Source organism: Plasmodium inui (assembly GCF_000524495.1).
Source record: "Plasmodium inui San Antonio 1 unplaced genomic scaffold supercont1.12, whole genome shotgun sequence".
Taxonomy (NCBI): Eukaryota; Apicomplexa; class Aconoidasida; order Haemosporida; family Plasmodiidae; genus Plasmodium; species Plasmodium inui.
In genome coordinates this window covers 642,594-662,130 of record NW_008481846.1, presented here as the reverse complement: position 1 = coordinate 662,130, position 19,537 = coordinate 642,594, and the positions used below count along the sequence as shown (strand labels likewise).

Genomic DNA, 19,537 nt, shown 5'->3' with positions numbered 1-19,537 from the left:
AGAAAAAAAAAAGAAAAGAAAGAAAAAAAAAGTACAATTGGTCAGATCGTCTATCAAAATAATCATGCGTATTACACATCCATAAGGGCAAAAAATAACGTCTCACGAGAACTTCCGTTCTGTTCTTTGTTTACCTTTTGAGAATGTAGAAAATATATACCTGCTACAGTCTGTCCATGATTACATGTCAAAATGTTAGGTTCATTTTTCTTTTCTTCGTTCTTCCTTTCATTCTTTCTGTTTTTCTTTTTAAATTTTGTTATTATATTTTTATATTTTTTTTACCATCTGTATTTATCAAAGAAAAAATAAACAGCACATTTGTGCATTTCTATGGATCCCACCCCATGTCGTGCGAGGGTGGAATCCTGGGGGGTTGAGTAAACTCCTTATAATGTTACACGTTATTTAGTTTTATGGGGAAGTACAGCCCAATTTTTTTTTTTTCCCTTTTTTTTTCCTTCTCTTGGCGAATTTTTATTGCTTATAAATTTTCAAATTGTGTACTCTTACAAATGGTGGAAGTAAAGAGGCTCCATCCTAGCGTTTCGCTAAGGATGGTAATTTTTTTTTTTTTTTTTTCCATTTTGTTTTTTGTCTTCACCCGGGATACTACTACAGAAAGGGTGCAACAACTGTGTGGAAGGTCTACTTACAGTATTAACGTCGCTTTCTTCGTGGCAGATAGTTCGACCAGGTGTTGTTCAAGTTGCTTTCTGCCTTTTTCACCAGGTAGAGAAATATTAAGCGCTTCAAATTTTTGCCACCATGATGAATTTATTATCAGGGAAATTTGTCGCCTTGTGGGGCACCTTACCGGTGATCAATGGTAAGAGCCTTCATTTGCTTTGAAAACCAGGCTAACCTCGCAACCTTGCATGCAGCAAGGAGTGCATTATGTGATCATCCCCGGAAGCATTTTTTAACCAAAATAAATATACCACGAGGGAACTTATCGGTCCTGCCAATTTAGCGGGGGGCGTTTCGAAAGGGCCGCATTCACTCTCTTGCCTAGTCTCTTATCGCATCTGCTGTGATCATAGGGACAGCAAAGTTGGAGTGTCCACGGACAAATACACAAATGTGCATATATATACTCATACATGTGCGCCATTTTTTCCCCTTTTGTCAGGCGCAGCCAATCCAATCTGACGCAGCGCGGGGCGCCGACGAGGCCACACACGCGGACCGACGTGACACGCAGGGGAGGAAGTCTTCTGCAAAATAAATTAAAAGAAAAACTGCTTTCGCTTCTTTCCCTTTTGCGCACAGCGGTCGGGAAAATTGTGCAGGTACTCCAAGAAAGCATAAAATGCGTACTCTGCCGCTTCCACGACTAGGGGGCGTGGATACATACGTCGATACACATATGCGATGTGCTGATAATTCCGAACGTCTTTCCTCAAATGTAGCCCCTTCCAAAGGACGCAAATGTAATCCTTTTTTTTACAGGGATTCGTGGCAAGAGCCACGCGCAGCTTACTCATCGGAGGAAAAAAGGTCACCACGCGTGCACCTACGAGGGAGGAAAGCCAAGAAGATGAAGAAAAAAGTGAAGATGAAAATTATAATAGTAATGGTAATAGTAACCGAAACAGCAATCGCAACCGCGACAGCAGCCGCGGCAGTAGCACTAGTAGTAATATTAGAACGGCGGAGTGGCTCTTCTGCCCGCACAGGGCCAAGGAAGGGACCCCTTTAACGACATTCGGTGAGAAAAAAAGGGAAATACTACCAGGGGAATCACTCATGAGCAGGCCATTCACAATTTCGCGAAGAGAATCATATGTGAAGTCCGAGTCGGAGTCCACTTCAAAAAAACAAACACGGCGGTGTCTCGCAGAGTTTATCAACTTAGACACAAGTCCAAAAGGCGACAAAAAGGCAGATGCCGTAAGGGGGAAATACCAAGAAGGGACACCAAATGATTACCTAGTGGATAAGGAGAACCAGGAGGAGGCTACTACGAGAAATATATACAGGCAAGACCCCAGTGAAGGGTCCGGCTACGATGTGGAATCTGGGCCAAGTAAAGACATAACCACATCGTTAAAGGCGCTCTTTTTAAACAAAAAAAAAAATAAAGGAGAGAAAAATAAAAGAAACAACCTTTCGAAGAATATTGAGCACACGGCAGAATTTATTGAAGAAAACATTCCTACGGATAAGCCATCCATTCCCCATATTCTGGCTGACCAAATGTTTATAATAACGAAAAACCATAACACATCGATCGAAATTAAAGGGAATGGACTAGACAAATTTAAGTACATAACTATTTTGATATATGATACCTTTGAAAATTGTAAAGGAAATGTTGTTCAGAAGGTCTCTGTAGAAGAATTATCTCCATTTCACATATTAACAAAAAATTTTGTGATGAACAAATTGGGAATGTTTTCCATCTGCATAGAAACGGAATACCCAAAATATGTCGCATTGTTAAAAGTTCAAAACAACTTAATTAAGCAGATCACACCATCAAGTGAAGTAAGCACAATACCTGCATTTAACTGCGCCATGGGGGAATCATCCATATTCATGCCTGAAGAGAGCAATGTGGGAGTTGTAGAAAAAATTGGAGAAATTTTGTCACAAAAAAAATATTCTTATCATAAATTGGGTGATGTTTTATCTAAAGAAATAAAAATATTGGCTTGCTCTTCCATGGGAAATTATCTTGTCTTATTGGAAATGAATTATATAATCGTTGTCAATTCATACCATAAGTATGTACAGGAAATTATTACTCATTTTTTGACCAAACCGGTTGCAATATTTCTAGACAACTACACTATCTATGTCACAGACGCGGACAGAAAGAATGTTTTTAGATATATGTCGGAGTATATACTTAATGAAACCGCCGCTAAGTTGCTCTTTCTGGACGGGAGTGGGCAAGTGGAGCAAGCGAAAGGGGAAAAAGGGGTGAGAGCACCATCATCTGCGTATCACACTCCAGGAAAAACAAACGGTCGGCACACATATGCAACAGGAAAAAAAAGGGACTACCTCTCCCCCCTGGGGGGGATCTTCCTTCAAGAGAAAGAAAATGAACAAATAGACTATTTAATGAATGGGGAAAGATACCTAATAACCCATCGGCGAGATTATGACAAAATACAGCAATCCAAAGGAAACCAGGCAAAACTGAAAGGGCTGTTGTCTAAGAGTGTGACACTGGTTTACCCAGCAGGAATTGTTGTGGATCAGGAGAAGGTATACTTCGTAGACACGGCATTACATATGCTATTCTGCTTTTCCTTGAAGGAAAACAAAATTGTCGAAACGTTTGGTTATCTAAACTCTCCAGTCATGAGCGATAAGGGATTGAACAAACCTTTTTCCTTGTCCCTATTTCATGTGACTAAACAGAAAAAAAGCCTCCTCTTTTTGAGTGAACTGTCGAGTTCTAGAATCCTAATATTTGAAATAAAAAAATATATCAAACTTTACCTAACGTATGGTAATCTCCCCCTTGACATCGCCAGCTCCATTGTCGTGACGCCACAATTTTTAATCGTTTGTGGGATAAAACGGAGTAAAGAAAATTATGTGAACTATGTCACATACATAAAGATCGAAGAATTGTCCGAATTCGAAATTGAGTACAACGAATTCTCATACACCATGCATTATGGACAAATGGTGAATATGACTCCTCTTAAAAGAAGCAGAAACATAAAAAAGTTTACCCTTAGACAGTACGATAATAAAACCAATGAAGATATCGACACCGGATTGAATATAGACAAACACAGCGGAATGATAAGTGGGAAGGTAAAGATCTCCGCATGGTTCCACATGGAAATAGTGGTTTACGATTACTTCAAGAAAATGACCTTAAGTTTTCAAAACTTTATCGCTTCATGTCCCCAAGGATTCTTTTTTCAGTCCAAAAATTGTGTCCCTTGTCCCATAGGGCACTACACTTCAAAAGCGAATAGACTCAACTGCATCAGCTGTGAGAGCTACAAAAAAAATTCAACCACCTCATACACTGGATCCATTTCCAGAAACGAGTGTTTATGTAAAGCTGGGTACTACTTGAAGGAGAAAATAAAATCGTGCGTAAAATGCCCAGCAGGATACTATAAAGGTCAAATTGGAGATTTCAAATGTCAGTCGACATGTGAAAATATGAAAAGAAGTATTGTCGAAGGAGCAGCAAGCTATGAAGAATTAAACTGTGCATGCAAAGATGGGTACTATACAGATGATCAATCCAAATGTGTTCCATGCCACTTAAACTCTTATTGCATTTATAACCCAAACGTTCCTATTCACAAAGCGGATGTTATCCCTTGTAAAGAATATATGGTAACTTTAAAAAGGGGATCTACTTCCCCTAAAGATTGTATCTGCTCCGTTGGATATTACTACGAGAAAGAAACAGACACATGCAAGCCATGTTCTTATGACGCGTATAAACCAAACCAAGGCAATGAATCGTGCATACCCTTTGCAAGCAATCCAGGATCCACACAAGAATTTCTGCCCAATGAAAATTACTTTGAACATTCGAATGTGTTTTTAAAAAAAACATCAAACGTTATTATGTCCCCCAGGAAAGGGAACTCCTCTTTCCATAGTGCCAAGTTGTGCGAAACTGGATACTTCTACAGCAAAAATAAGTCCATTTGTTCCATTTGCAGATACAACGGGTACTGCAAAGGTCTGAACAATGCAGTTATTGCGTGTCCAAAAAATTCAGTCACTGTCAAGTTAAAGAGTGTTACGTCTCTAGACTGTTTATGCGAAAGGGGATATGGGCGAATAACCATTCACAAGCACAAGTCATTCAGCGTATTATGTGTCCCTTGTCCGTACAACACTTTCCAGCCTCACCACTCTTCTGGTGAATGCATTCCTTGCCCTGCTTACACGTTTACCATTTCTGCAAAGTCCACTTCCATCACGGACTGCTTGCCTCAAAATGGCTACTACAACATTTACTTTCAGTACATATACCAGCATTCGAAGGAGCGGCTCGTGCAAAATGTCCCTCATTTTTTGCAGCAGTACCATCGTTACCTGAGCGGTCAGTACAGGAAGGGCAGAGAGGCGTATGTCCCCAAAAGGCAGCCAAGAGGGGATTGCCATAGGGATCATATTTGTGGAATAGATCACCAGGACAGTCCTCTATCACTACACCATCTTACTCCAAACCTGATGGAGGGGAAAAAAAGAACCCATAGGCATCACGAGGAAAAGCAACACAACGCCCAATGCAAGTGGCGCGACAAACTAGAAGTCACAAGTGGTTACGAAACAGACCTCACTAAAGCTAGAATGCCCCAAATAAGGAACAACATACGCAACTTGAAAGGATCATACAGCAACGCGTTTTACACGAATTACCTGAAAAATGTGATTCTCATGGATAGTTCAAAAGTGGCCCGTTTTATTCAGCAGGAGGGCTCCATATTCTCGCTAGATAACTCACCAGTAGGGGAAAACAATCATGGGGCAATTCCTAAGGATCAACGTGAGCCATCTCAGGGGGGGTTTCTCCTCCCTCGTCAGGAAGACACCAAAGAGGCACCTTCAGAACGAGAAAGTATACTAATGAAAGATGGAAAAGAGCATACACCTGGAGTACTCAGCACAGAAAAAGCGGCGCCAAGAACACCCAGCGATAGCAATTTAAATTTACAGGGAACAACTCTACTATCAGAAGAGATGAAAGCGGTTGTAGGCAAATTCAACTTCATAGCACAGAAAAAAAAGGACCTACTGATCGTGATAAAGTCCAGGGAACAAACCTACATCGAGAATAAGCGAAAGGACATATCGTACGAGTGCTACGAAATGGACAGAGCAATAATTATAGAAAAAAATGTGTACGTAACTACCATCCCCGAAATTGATCTCATAAGTTGTCTTAACACATGTATCTCGAACGTATACTGCACAGGGATAGAAATGGATAGAACAATTCAGCACGGAAAGACGGACTTATTTTTCTTCCTAAACAGAAGTCATGGGACGAAAATGATCCATTTTTTCAAATGCTATTTATATTTTTACGAGGAAATTGCATCGTATTATAAAAAGGAAAGTTTGAAAAAAATCGAAGATATACAGCATTATGATGATGCGGATAGGATAACCGGCTGCGTGGTTCAAAAGAACGAAATGCTAAAATTGTGGAAGGTGTATAATTTTGATATATGTCCAAATAACTACTATTGTCCTGTAAAATCATTTAAAAAGAAAAAGTGCCCCTTAAATTCAGTTAAAAAAAACTTCCAAGGAACTATCGAAAATTGCCTATGTTCCCCGGGGTACTCTTTGCAGAACAATTTAAACCTCTGTGTACCATGTGAGAAGGGAACATACAAAGATTCTACATCGAATGGTAAGTGCACCAAGTGTCCTCACAGCTTAACCACATCTTCCGAAGCTTCTAGTTCCAAGTACGACTGCGTTTGCAGAGAAGGCTACTATTTTCACGGGCGCTTCCGCATGAAATTGGTGGACTTAAAAATGGAGCAAGCCATCATTGAACATATTAACAAAGCGAAAGAGAATAAAATTTTATCTCTACCAAGTGGGCAAAACAAAGTGCAGAATCTTTTTTTTCAAGTGAAGTCAGCTGGAAGGAGGCAAAAATTTGCCAAAATGGTGCAAGCATTTTTAGGGGAAAGTCCGCAGGGGACGACAGGAAAAAAGGGACCTCACGGGGGTGACAACACACGTGCAATTAAAGAGAACGAATTGGTGTCCACAGTCAAGGAGAGAAGCTTCACCCAAATGGGAGATACCCCGGTACATGTTTCGCATGCCCCGCATGCAGTGCAGAAACATTACAATGCACTCTCCAGTTTAGATTTTCTTTCCAACAAATTTGATGACAGCGTGGACGGTTTTCCCTACGGAACGTGCATTAAATGTCCCGATAAAATGTTTTGTCCAGGCTTCTGGTTTAAAAATTTCGAAAAGGAACTTCATCACCCTCCCATATTTTGCCCCAAGGGATCAATCGTACCTAAGACGACCTTAGAATCAACGGACGTGCACAAGTGCATATGCGGGAAAGGGTACAGCATAAATGTGCAAAGCAGGCACCACAGCAGAGGAGGCAGCGACGGAAGCAACGGAAGAAGCGACAGCGGTGGTAGCGGCGAAATGTGCGTGAAGTGTGAAGAGAGGTACTACAAAGACGTTGTGGATAATTCACCGTGCGCTGGCCTATGCATGGAATTTTCCACCTCCTTCCCAGGATCTATCAGCAAAAAACAGTGCTTTTGTGACAGGGGGAAATATATGATACATGAGTCGTCCCACGAAATGAAATGTGTGAATTGTTCCAAAGGGGCCCTATGCATTGGGGGCTTGAAATACAAGTCGCTAAAGAATTTAATCCAGGACTCGAGCTACACCGACATAGAGATTAACGACCATGTTATTCCATTCCCTCAGAAGGGGTACTTCGCCACCTTTGAAATAAAACATGAAGATTTCGCGTGGTCTCCGCTGAACTCCCTAAACCTGCAGATAAATAATTACGAAAAGGGTGATATCATAATTAAGAACAAAATTGCCAAGCAACTATTTGGCCGAAGGGTAAGCCATCTTACTGTAGAGAGGAATCACCAGAATAATCATCCAAAAAACCACAAAATGGAGGTAAACCCAGGAAAAGAAATACCACTTGGTTATCCCACCAATAAAGAAAGTATCTCACTAGTCGAAGCAGGAATAACGCACATCCTAGTTAACGAAAAATTGGAGAAGCTAAAATACAAAAATGAGGATTTAACTGTCGAGAGAATTCCAGACTTTCATTTGTGTCCAATTAGTAAAAGGTGCGTAGGGGGGGTGGACAATTTATGCGCCCACGGATCGGAAGGATACTTATGCAACAACTGCTCAAAGAACTATGACATGATTTATTTCAGATCCCAATGCTTTAAATGCAAAAAGACAAAAACGGAATTGATGGATTTATTGGCTAGGAAAATATTTTTCTATATGATAGTATTCTTTTTAATATATTTAAATTACTTCTGCTATGTAAAAAGGAACTTTGTCTTTATGGGAATATTTAAAATATGGTATTTTTTCATCATCTGTTTTCTGCCCTACATTCACGTTGTAGAGTCCAACCATAACACGCTGCCAAGCCATTTGTTCTACTTCCAGTCCTTTATCACCCTCCCTATGAGGTTTCTGACTCATTATTTGAAGCTGAACTGTTTCGTCAGCTCCTATAGCAACCAGCAGTATATACACATATGGTATATCCAGAGGTACATAAAAATCGCGGAGCCCATGATTGACTGTGCTGTGTTGACTACCCTCTTTTTAATTATCTACCTGGTGTACAATCGGCTGAAGGGGAAGCAAATTAGCACAGTAGAAACGGTCATTGCCAAGCAGATTAACAAAGTACACTCTAAGGGGTACTACCAGCACCGCTCTGACTTCTACTACCACTACTACCAAAAACATGTTATTGACACGATTAATAATAAAAAGGGGAGGGAATATTTGTGGTCGAAGAAGTGGAAGAATGTTTCCTTCGATCATGAGCATTCGTCCTGTGAGGAAGCGGCAAAGGGGCGGGAAAAGGCGAAAAGAACAAAAAAGCCCCAACGGGATAGCAACACATTGGGTGGTAAAAGCACACACTGCGGTAGCGACGCCGACTTATCCACCTCCGACGACTCGCTACGCGGCAGCAAAATGGCGAAGAAAGAACTATCTTCTAGCAACGAAAATCTGTACAATTTTGATGAAACGTTCTTGCCTAAGGATGCATCAAATTATGGTGTGAAGGAAGAAAACATAACAAAGGATAAATACTGGACGTACATGTGCGCGCTTAATATCTACAATATCAAAGCCTTTGGATTATTCCGTTACATACATCCGTCTAGCATCAGCACGTTCAGTAGAATAAAACGAATTCTCTCCGATTTGAAAGTCATCTACATCATCGTCTTGTATATATACTTCCCATTTACTCTTATTAGCTTGTTAGAGCTGGTGTGGTGCCAGCCAGTAAAGTACAAGAATAAAGTCCCCATGCTAATTCTGTATCACATGCCTTCCCAAGTTTGCAACTGGAGGAATAAATTATTTGCAACAGGAGTGATGTTTTCTTCCGTCTTCTTCCTCATCTATTTACTCTTCTTTATCTTTTCTTTCTATGGCACTTTGAAGAATTTTAAAATATGTGGCTCGTATGCAAAGCGAGTGCGCAGTTACTTTCTCTTCAATGGGTACAACTACCAGAATCGGTGTTGGGACCTCTTCCATGTCGCCAAAGTTATTTTCGTGGCAATTTCCTTCACTTGTCAGTTGTACACCAAGAGAAGTGATAACGCTAAATATTTTATCTGCTGCTGCATCGTGTTTATCCTAATCACAGAAGTTACTCTCATTTTGATGTATTCCCCTTACGACAAAAGGTCGAACAACATTTTGCGCAAGTTAAGTTTGTTGTCCACCTTTTCCATATTGATAACTTATTTAAGTGTCCAGTTCAGCTTTTTCTTTAATTTTCCCATCATGAACGCTTTGCCGTTCCTTTTATTTGTCTACTTTCATCTCTACATGGGTAACAAAATTCTACTCGAATTTGCCATTTACAAGAATATTTTTAAGAGGAAGGAAGAGAACGAGGATCAGCAAGACGTAGGGCGAGAAGCAGAGGGGTTGCTGAACGAGCAATCCTTCTTTAATTTTGCAAAACAGAAGAGTAACCAGAATGGGGTCCACCTGGACGTCCATGCAGATGATAGGAACGCAAGTGGGGCACACAACTGTTCCAACAAAGGGGGAGAGAAGAAGGAAAAAAAAACTTCTTTCCATTTCCCTTTCTCTTTTCCTTTTCCCTACCCATCCGCGTTGCACATCTGCAACCTGTATGACTTCCTCCTACGCGTGAATAACATCCCGTCTTATTCCATCCTTTTCAACGAAAAGGGGGAGGAAATTTTCATATTTGAAAAGGGGTCCACCAAATGTAAGTACGAAGAAATAGTAAAAAATGTAAAAATGAACACCACGGAGAGGTCTCAAACGGGAGTAATAAGCCTAGATTTGCTACACTCAGATTTGCTTTACTACAGCATTAGTGACTCTTCCAGACAGCCTCTCTCCAATATGAACTATGTAGACCTGAACAAACAGAGCACGAATTGGTCTCAACTTATGGGTGAAAGCAAATTATCCAACAATTATGAGCAAATTTTTCTGAGAGAAAAGAAGTACCCCAAGGAAAAAGAAAACTACCTACATGGCGACGTAGATAGAGAAAATTCAAGAGGGGCCATCGCTCCAATTAATATAACTCATTTTATCAATTGCCTAATTGAAGCCATCAACATTCTGTTCGTTAATCAGTCGTACAACCAGATAAGTGTAGAATGGATTAGCTTTGTTACGAGATTTTCTATCTGCTTCATACACTGGATGAAGAACTACGACGAAAAGTTAGTCAACCTCGTGCCGATCAATAAGAAGCAATTCGAAATGAAAAAAAGAAATCTCTTATTCTATTCCCTATTTAGTTCCTACGAAGAAGTTTATTCTTTGCAGTCTATCATTGGAGACAAGAACAAATTTGAGGAATGCAAAAAGAATTTCGTACAAGCGGAAAACCTAGAACAATTTTACCTCTACCTGAATGAAGCAAAGAGAAAGAAGCCTGGGGCAAAACGCGCTTATAGCCAAAGTGATGATGAAGAAAAATCCGATTGTTACACTTCTCTGAATTTTCTAGATGATGAATTTTACCGATGTGAACAAGATATCATTAAATTACTTTTTGATGAAAATATTTTTAAAAACTTGTCCATCTCCATCGTGGAATTTTTCTTCTCAATTTATATGATTCAATTTATCGAAAGTAAGCGTCTCTCTATTTTAATTTTCCTCTTCTGCGAGAAGAAAAACTATTTAAGTAGGGAAAAGCAATTTTTAAAAATAATCCAAGCCAGAAAAAAGGATATCCAACTTATTATGTACTCGCAGAACAACAAGGAGATTTACGATTTCGTGGAAAACAACTATCTGAATGAGTACAATCGGGATTTAAAAAAGAAAATCAAAAATCTACAAAACTTAATCAGAAAGAAGGAGAAGTCCTCCCTCAAACGAGAAAAGGTGAAAAGCGTCACCCGTGTGCAGGGAAATAGGGCGATGAAAATGAGCAACGCGAACGCGTACTTCGTCCAAACATTGAAGAAACTCCTCGACGATTCGTCCGCCACCACGCGACGACACACGGGGAGCGCAAGAAGAAAACCGCACGAGAGGACGCCCCAGTAAATGTGACCACTTTATCGAATGGACCCACGCGCACAGCGCCCCCCTCCTTTCGACGAGCAACAAATTGACCTTATTGGCCGAATTGGCTTAATCATCCCAGCCGCCTGCCCCTTTTATTCAAGCGCACCTGAATGCTGGGGATTTTTTCATACGCTGCAAAGATTTCTACGTACTTGCTTACCCCATTTTATGCCCCTTCTTAGGACATAAACTGTGTACATATGATACTTTTACATTTATTGCTAACTTCAAGTGTGCTACACCTCTCGTGTGTGGAGATTCTTACAACGCATACAACGTATGGAGCATAAGCTCATCGTTCGCAAAAAGAATCGTAGGTTGGCCTTATTTCAAAACATACTAAGTAACGTGCACAATTGTTAGGGGTGTGTTAAAACATGTAAGTGGCCGCTCGCGCTGTAAATGCATTCCCAAAGAGGGACGCGACTATAAACATCTGCTTATGTGCACACTGTGCTCGTAAAAGGATAGGTCCCACCCTACATGGTAACAAAACCCCTGCGCGTGAAAAAGGCCAAATGTTTGAACAAAAGAAAGATACACTTGATATTTTTTCTCCCACCCGCGGCGGCACTTTTGCAAAAACGTTTCATTTATTTTTTCAGCTTGGAAAAGGCACAAACAGGGGGTAACGATACCATAGGCACTCTTAAAAATGAAAAAAGATAAAATAAAATTAAAAAAAAAAAAATAGAAAAAAATAAAATGAAATAAAATAACCTCTTTTCATCAACCCAATTATGCATATGCCAAACAGAACAGCGGTTCAACTACGAAGGAAGGGTTCAAATTTTTGTGATAACTTTAGAGGGTGCCTTTTCCTCTTCTATCAACGGTGAATTTGGCAGGAAAAAAAAAAAGCATAAACACAAACATAAACACACAGATAAACATAAACATAAAGTTAAACACAAACATATAACATGCAAATATGTAAGCGCATGAACACAGCACATTTAACCATTTATACGCTCGTACGGGATGTACAGAAGTTCTTTCACATGTAGCACGCCGTAATCGCCCCGCGTATACCGCGACATTATTTCCAAGGACTGAAACACCCCAGTTTGAAAGTAAAGGTCGCGGGAAAATCGCAGCGAAGGGTACCAAGCAAAGGGAGCAAAACATATAGAGAGCACACGCCACGTGAATGACACCTATATGTACAATTCCACAACTCTGAGAAAACCAAAATGAGGAGAAATATACTTCGAAAATTTTGCCTTAGCAAAAAAAATGTCAAAATTTTGGATGTTCACAGAAGGGAATTCGCTAGCAACCTTCTGTTAAATAATGGAATGACATACCGGTGCAGTGTGTTCCTTAGAGGTAGTAACAACTGGCTTGCAGAAAGCCAAGGGAAGGCAGTATCCTTTTTCTCAACAGAGAAAGATCATTTGAGCTCATTCAGCAAAGAACAGATTGAGGAAAAGGTGTTAACCGTGCTAAAAAAGTATATACCCCCCAATGTAGAAATTAATTATAATGAAGAATTGGAAAAATGTAAAACGAAAGATAATAGAGCTTGGGACTTCCTGGACACCGTCGAGTTTTTAATAGACGTAATTTTCCATCGCCTGTGTGCGTGTAGAACGTGCCTTCCTGACAAGAGCCGTCGAAAACGTTTCATTTGTTAACTGTCACAATGTCATTACATCCTCGGCGTAGTGCAAATGCGACCGTGCCACCGTGCGACCTATTTTGCACTCGTCATTAGTACCCACACGTGTGCATGCTTATAAATGTGTGTATCACTTCCCAAACCACCATCGCCTATAGATTGAATCTGAGTTTAACATCACCATACCGGACGAAACAGCGGACAACATCAAAACTGTGCAAGAAGTAATAGATTATTTGGTTCAGCTGAACATTAAGAAGACATAGACTTCACTCTTTTTTGTTTCATGCTTTGGTGCATTATTTTATGTACCTTTTCGCAACCCAGTTTTAACCACCATTGTGAATATGTGATAGCCATTTTGTGCTTAAGGACCAAGCGCGAGGATTCTTCTCCTTCCCTTAAAAAATTACTTCCTCTTCCTCTTCGCGTAACGGTGTAGCTGCTCCAGTTTCCAAGTGTATGTGTTACCTATGTGAGGAGTTCACATTTACACAGGGGCGCCATTTCCCCCGTTTCGCAACAAATTTGAGTTATTTAGAACAAAAACAAAAAAGGGGAGCGGGTATGGGCTAATTTCGCCTTCGTCTTCCCTATGGTCTACATTTTCGTCCTTTTTTTTCTTTTTTTTTTTATATAATATACTTAGAAATATTACACCCCCCTTTGTGAGAGGGGTCGCTCTTATCCTTTGCAATATTTAAATTAGGTGTAATCCTTAAAAAAGAAAGCAAAAAAAAAAAAGGGAAGAATTTATTCACTCTGGAATGGTCATGAACACAATTGTCACATGTAAAAACGCGTTTATTTCGTTTCACCAAAAAGGGGAAGAAGTGTGCCATGAAATAAGTGCCAAGGTATATCTCATTAAAAAGGGTACATTTGCTTAAATTCTTTGTTATCTCTTAAAATTGCAATTATCCCACTACATGTTCAATTGGAAAATGGTTAAGAAATTTTCTTTTCACATTCGGGGGACAACAAAATGTGTGTACTTGTACATTGGGGAAAATAAATTGTCACCCTCCTTTTAGGATGTGTATGAACGAAACATGTGCATAATGTAGCTTCCAAAAAAATTAGAAAACCAAAAGGGGGAAGAAAAGAAACGATACGCGGGAAAGAACAAGCCATTGGTTAGGTGACCATCCGCAAACACAGTTTAACTCGCTTCATTTCTTAACTCCTTACCCGAAAGTTGAGCCGCGAAAGAGATCCGCTAGTTCTCGTGAAATATTTCCTGAACGAAAAAAAGTCCCCCAATTTTCTCAATTGCCAATTCGCGGGTTTCAGATTGCACACTTCAGATTGCGGAATTCAAAATTCTCAAATGCAAAATTGCAAAACGCCGATCTTCACACTTACCAACCTCACACACCTCTCCGATTTTTCGCGAGGCAGCCAAATGTAAGATACCATGTGTGATATAAAACGCCCTCACCATTTTTTCTACACCTGAAAAAGGGGGCGAAGTGTGTGTATTTATCCGCCCTTTGCCTGTCTCTTGGGGGGAAAATTATAACTCTTGTTGCACTTCCTTTTTGGTGGGATTACCCGGCAACCTTATCGGCCCCTGGTTCGAGAGCGACCAAAGCGGGGAGGCGCACGGGGAAGAGTAAGAAATAGGAACAGCCCCAGGGGTGAAAACACCCCGAAGCACTGACCAGTAAAAATGCTACCCATCAGTGACCTGTAAAAGTTCCAACAATCAGTGACCCGTTAAAGTGCCACCCATCCGTGAACCGTAAAAGTGCCACCCAGCAAGAGCATCACAGCACCAGGAAGCAACATGCCGCGGGGAGCAAAGGCGGTCGCCGAAAGAAGTAACCAAGCAAGCCGCTTGCGTATCAGTTCGCCAAACGCGGGGAAGGGGAACATAGACGGAGAAAGTACAAACAACGCGCAAAGGGGTACGCGCAAAAAAAAGTGAATTTCGCTGCAATCGGTGAAGTATCGGATCCTCTTGCAAATCTTTATTTTTATTTTATTCTATTTTTTTGCCAGTAACTACAACACGAAGGAAGGATGGGGAGAGGACCCCCGTGTTGCGAAGAAGAAGTGGACGGGGAGATTGACGCGGAGTACCAGAATTTAGAAGAGCTAGAGGGAAGAAAAAAAATGAATGTTCAAGGAAAAAACAGAAAGGGGAATACGCACTACAATGATAAGAAGGAATACATCGAGAAGGTAAAGCGCCTGAAGGAAAAAAAATATTTTGGAAATAAAACGATAGGTAATAGGTACAGCTATATATACCTAATAAACCAAATATTCGGATCAGGAATTGTGTCCATCCCATATGTGTTTAAAAGTTCGGGATGGCTACCTTGTCTAATCACAAACATTTTCATATGCGTCTTAACCATTTTTAACACCTTACTTTTTCTACGAGCGATGACCATGATCCCGAATAATATCCATTTTAATAAGAGGTACGAGTACATCTCCACAGTGTGTTACTTCTTGGGGAAGAACAACATATTCTTTTGGCTGATGCAGATGTGCTACTACGCCAGCATTTTGGCAAGCAACATCATATCGATAGTCATAGTTTCCCACGCAATGGATTACATAATAATAAATGCTGTGGGTTACACGGTAGGGTTTACTCTGTACCCGAATTTTCAAATAAAATACTTCCTAGACATAAGCGAGTTATACTACAGCAAGAGTTATGTGCTGTGCATAACGCTGGGGTATGTAATCAATGCGATTATATCGATTTATTTCTCCCAATCCAATTTGGAAGACAACATGAAGATACAGCTTCTGTCCTTCCTATTTTTGATGAGCACCATTTTTCAAATGATTTTCTTAAGTGGACTTAAAATATATCGCTACAAGGCCAGTGGGGCCATAATCAATAAGGGCATAAAGAAATACACAAATATAAAATATCCCACCGCTTTTGGAGATTTTAATTTCAGACAACTTCTCTCATCATACATTTCTTCCTACTCAGCAGTGACAGTAATTCCATGCTGGGCAAACGAAATGAAGTCAGACGTAAAAATTATCAAAACGGTTTGGGTGTCCAACTTTTTCTGTTGCTTTGTTTACTATATATTTGGGTACATATTATGTACAGCTTACCCTGACATTAACAATGACAATATATTGTACTACATTTTGCAAAACCCTTTTATAAACACTTACATGAAAATCTGTATATACCTATTTGACTTGTTAACCATTGCCCCGGGAATATATGTCTACTGCATAGCTACTCGGTACAATTTAATCAATAGTAATATTTGCTCTGAAAAGATTGCTTTCATTTTTGGAACCATTTTCCCCTTTTTAATTTCCTGGTTTTTTACCTCCAGGGCTATTTTCGAAAATGTCTTCACTTGGTCCAGCCTGATTTTCTCCTATGTCTGTAATTTTATCACCCCATCTATTATATATCTCATAGCTTGTAAGAACATTCCCTACTCTGGCAAGAATCCCCTGCACCATATTCTTGTACTCTACGACCCGAAGCAGCACAAAAGAAAGAAGCCCACTTATGGTTTCTCCTACCCACGGGATGATTGTGAGCGGGGGAAGAAAGTGACGACTTGGAACTCCTACAAAGTATGCACCGAAGACAAATCAAACAGTTGTGCAGCAAAATATGACGCACGAACCATGTTGGATGATACTCCCCCGAAGAACTCCCCGAATGAAGCGCGAGAATGCTTACTCCCGCTACCGCATAACCAGAGGGGCTACCTCCATTTGGGGGGGAGGAACTATAAAGCTGCCAATGTAGAGGCAAAATATCAAGGGGAGGTCCACCCAACATGTGACAGGCCGGTATATTTAAGCGGCCCTCATGTGAGTGCCCCATATGGGACAAATGCGAAACCACCGATGGTCTACACACAGGAAGAGAGATATAACGAAATGGTCGGACCTCGGGGGAATCTTCCGTACAAACTTCTCCCTCGCGACGCGGAGGAACCAATGGGGATATCCCGCAGGGACGACTTCGTAGTGCAAATAAAAGCACAACCTGGAGAAAATCCACGTAAGGGAAAACACCACGCACAGATGCAAAGAAAAAAGAGCATCTCGTTCCAGGTCAATAGCAACCCCACAGATGTAACTACAGATGGTACATATATCCTAGCGGATAGAGAGATCCCCTCAGAAGTGGACGAACCACTGCCACAAAATGAGCAGAGTTACCACACCAAACAAGACGACGAGAAGGGGAAAAAAAATCCATGCGAATTCCACCGTCGAAGGAAAAGCAGCACGGAGATATTCGAATTTCGCAAGTACAGCTCCCTCTTCAATATGAAATCAAACAGCATAAATAAGAACAACCCTAAGGCGAAGCAAAGTCTACCAAGCAACGTTAGAAAATTGAGGAAGCACAAAACGGTCATGGGTTTTGAAAAGGAAAATAAAAAAAACAAAAGAATTTCTATAAAAAATGAGCAACAAGAATGGTCCGACTATTCAGACATCACCGATAGTGAACTTTTAAATGATAAAATAATAGCAGACATGTCAAGGGACATTTACAACGATATCAGAATAATCAAAAATAACTACGAAAGGGATGAATACTTGATTAAATATTCGGACATTTTTGATTCCTTTTTGAATTTGAAACAGATGCTGGAGGGCAGCTCCGACGGGGAAAAGGCTTGCGATGTGTGCAATGTGCACGATGTGCGCGATGTGTGTGATGTGTGTAACGCACGCCATTTTTACAATTTTGACAGCACCGGGAAGGGACTCTCGCTGGAGCTTACTGCGCCGAATGGAGGGGAGCCCCCCCCCGGCAGTTTAGCGGTAATTGCCTTCGCGTATACCTATGATGCTCGTAACACAAGGGGGGAAGCGCTGCCGTGTAGGAATCTTCCAACTGGGAAACAGCAAATGCCCGATGTGGAACAGGGGGGACACTGGACGAATCGTAAGCCCTTTCGAGGAAAGACAACGACGGTGAATTATCAAACAAGAGAAGAAGACAAGGAAAACGATTCATACCAACAAGTTAGAATAAAAACTACACAATTGGACACTAAACCAAGAGGAGATAACCCGGATGGGGAAGAAATGAAAGAAGTACAAATTGACCTGCCCTCAAATGATATATATGAAGGAAAATTAAGTAATGATTTAAAAAAAGATTTTCATGTATTCATTAACGGAATAAATAATAAGCAAAATTTAACCTGGGCCTTCGATGGAAATAAAAATGAAGGAAGACAAAATGCTTTGCCAAATAGTAACATCCATGTGAATGTGTCCAACGTGGAAAAATCTTTCCATTCAAATGATGCTATAAGTTCCTCCTTCAGAAAATCCAAAAGTGATATTTATTCTTACCCCCTGAATTTATGTAAAAATGAACATGGCATGGACGATTATGTGGATGAAATAAATGGCATCATCCTTTTGAACAAGTTACATTCTCGGAGCAACTGCCCCATCAAGCACAAACCGAGTGAAGAAAGTGTGCATACCTTTTTGCAAACCAAAAGTGCCGGCAATTATGCAAGCTGCAAATTCATATCTTTTCCCAGTGACGAAAAGGGGCATGTTCATTTCGAACAGATAAATGAATTGGAGGAAACCAAAGAAAGGGAGAAGAAAAACGAAACTGAAGATACGCAAAAAAATTTTGAAACAAATCATCAAATAGTTACCCCCCTGGGGAACGCAAATTACTCCCAAGTTGATGTTACACCTCATTGCATTAACATGAACAAGTATGAAACATTTCCCAATTTAGTACACAACAGAAAAAGAATTCCACCACAAAATGGTGATCAGGAGGGATATGAAGACAAACAAGATTGCCAATCAAAGGACAGAATCTTGCACTTCCAAAATTCGTTCAATCGAAAAAGTAAAATGTACAAAGATGTGAACACACTGTCCGTGCCCGACAATGTGTACAATGTGATTCCAAAAATTAACAAAGGAAATAGCTACAGCAACTTCGATGACACCATAAATAACATATTCAATTATTACAAGTACAACTTTTTGCTCTCCTTCAGTGAGAAGAATAAGAAAAGGGGGAGTTTTAGCAAATATAAACATTCTAGAAATCCTCATTGGGTACACAACCAAACCAAGATGGACGGCGAAGGAGGAAGTGACCGAAGTGAGGGTCAGCGTCATCATCAGCGTGAGCGTGACAATGACTTCCCAAATGACGGCTGCGATAGGGTATACGCCCAAAGCATCCAAGAGGGAAACACAAATTCGTCCGATCCCACAAATGACGATGTTGTTTCCTACAGTGACAACAACGAGGGGGAAAATATGCCAAAAAAAACCTTTTCCACTCCTAATTCTAAGTTAAACTATTTGAAGAAATTTCATGCTGATGAAAAGACGGAACCATTACTTATGGATCACCAGAAGGAAAACCACTACGATGAATTGCCAACAATTAATTTGATTTGTCCAGAGAAGCCTTTGCATGGGTATGAGGATGCTTACCAGATTGATGACTACGTCAATGGAAAAATTAATGAAAATATTATCCACGTCTATCCCTCTAGGTACCTACGAATCAGGCATGTAAAAATTACTGAGGTGCTCCTATTCGTTGCAGTGCTTCTGCTGCTCATTTCAGTGTTGTATGATTTTTCTTATTAA

General features: G+C 40.4%; 3 protein-coding genes across 3 annotated transcripts; all 3 read left to right on the top strand.

Moving 5' to 3' along the window:
* Nucleotides 1–768: 768 nt before the first annotated feature.
* C922_03189 (hypothetical protein) lies at nucleotides 769–11,283 on the top strand (the record flags this gene model as incomplete). Its single annotated transcript, XM_008818781.1, has 3 exons — nucleotides 769–829; nucleotides 1,273–1,292; nucleotides 1,453–11,283. The coding sequence occupies 3 exons, from the start codon at nucleotides 769–771 to the stop codon at nucleotides 11,281–11,283; spliced, it is 9,912 nt and encodes a 3,303-aa protein (XP_008817003.1).
* A 1,214-nt stretch (nucleotides 11,284–12,497) lies between these two features.
* Nucleotides 12,498–13,191, top strand: C922_03188 (hypothetical protein; the record flags this gene model as incomplete). Its single annotated transcript, XM_008818780.1, has 2 exons — nucleotides 12,498–12,866; nucleotides 13,084–13,191. The coding sequence occupies 2 exons, from the start codon at nucleotides 12,498–12,500 to the stop codon at nucleotides 13,189–13,191; spliced, it is 477 nt and encodes a 158-aa protein (XP_008817002.1).
* A 1,759-nt stretch (nucleotides 13,192–14,950) lies between these two features.
* On the top strand, nucleotides 14,951–19,537 carry C922_03187 (hypothetical protein; the record flags this gene model as incomplete). Its single annotated transcript, XM_008818779.1, has 1 exon — nucleotides 14,951–19,537. One exon carries the CDS (start codon nucleotides 14,951–14,953, stop codon nucleotides 19,535–19,537), a length of 4,587 nt encoding a protein of 1,528 aa, XP_008817001.1.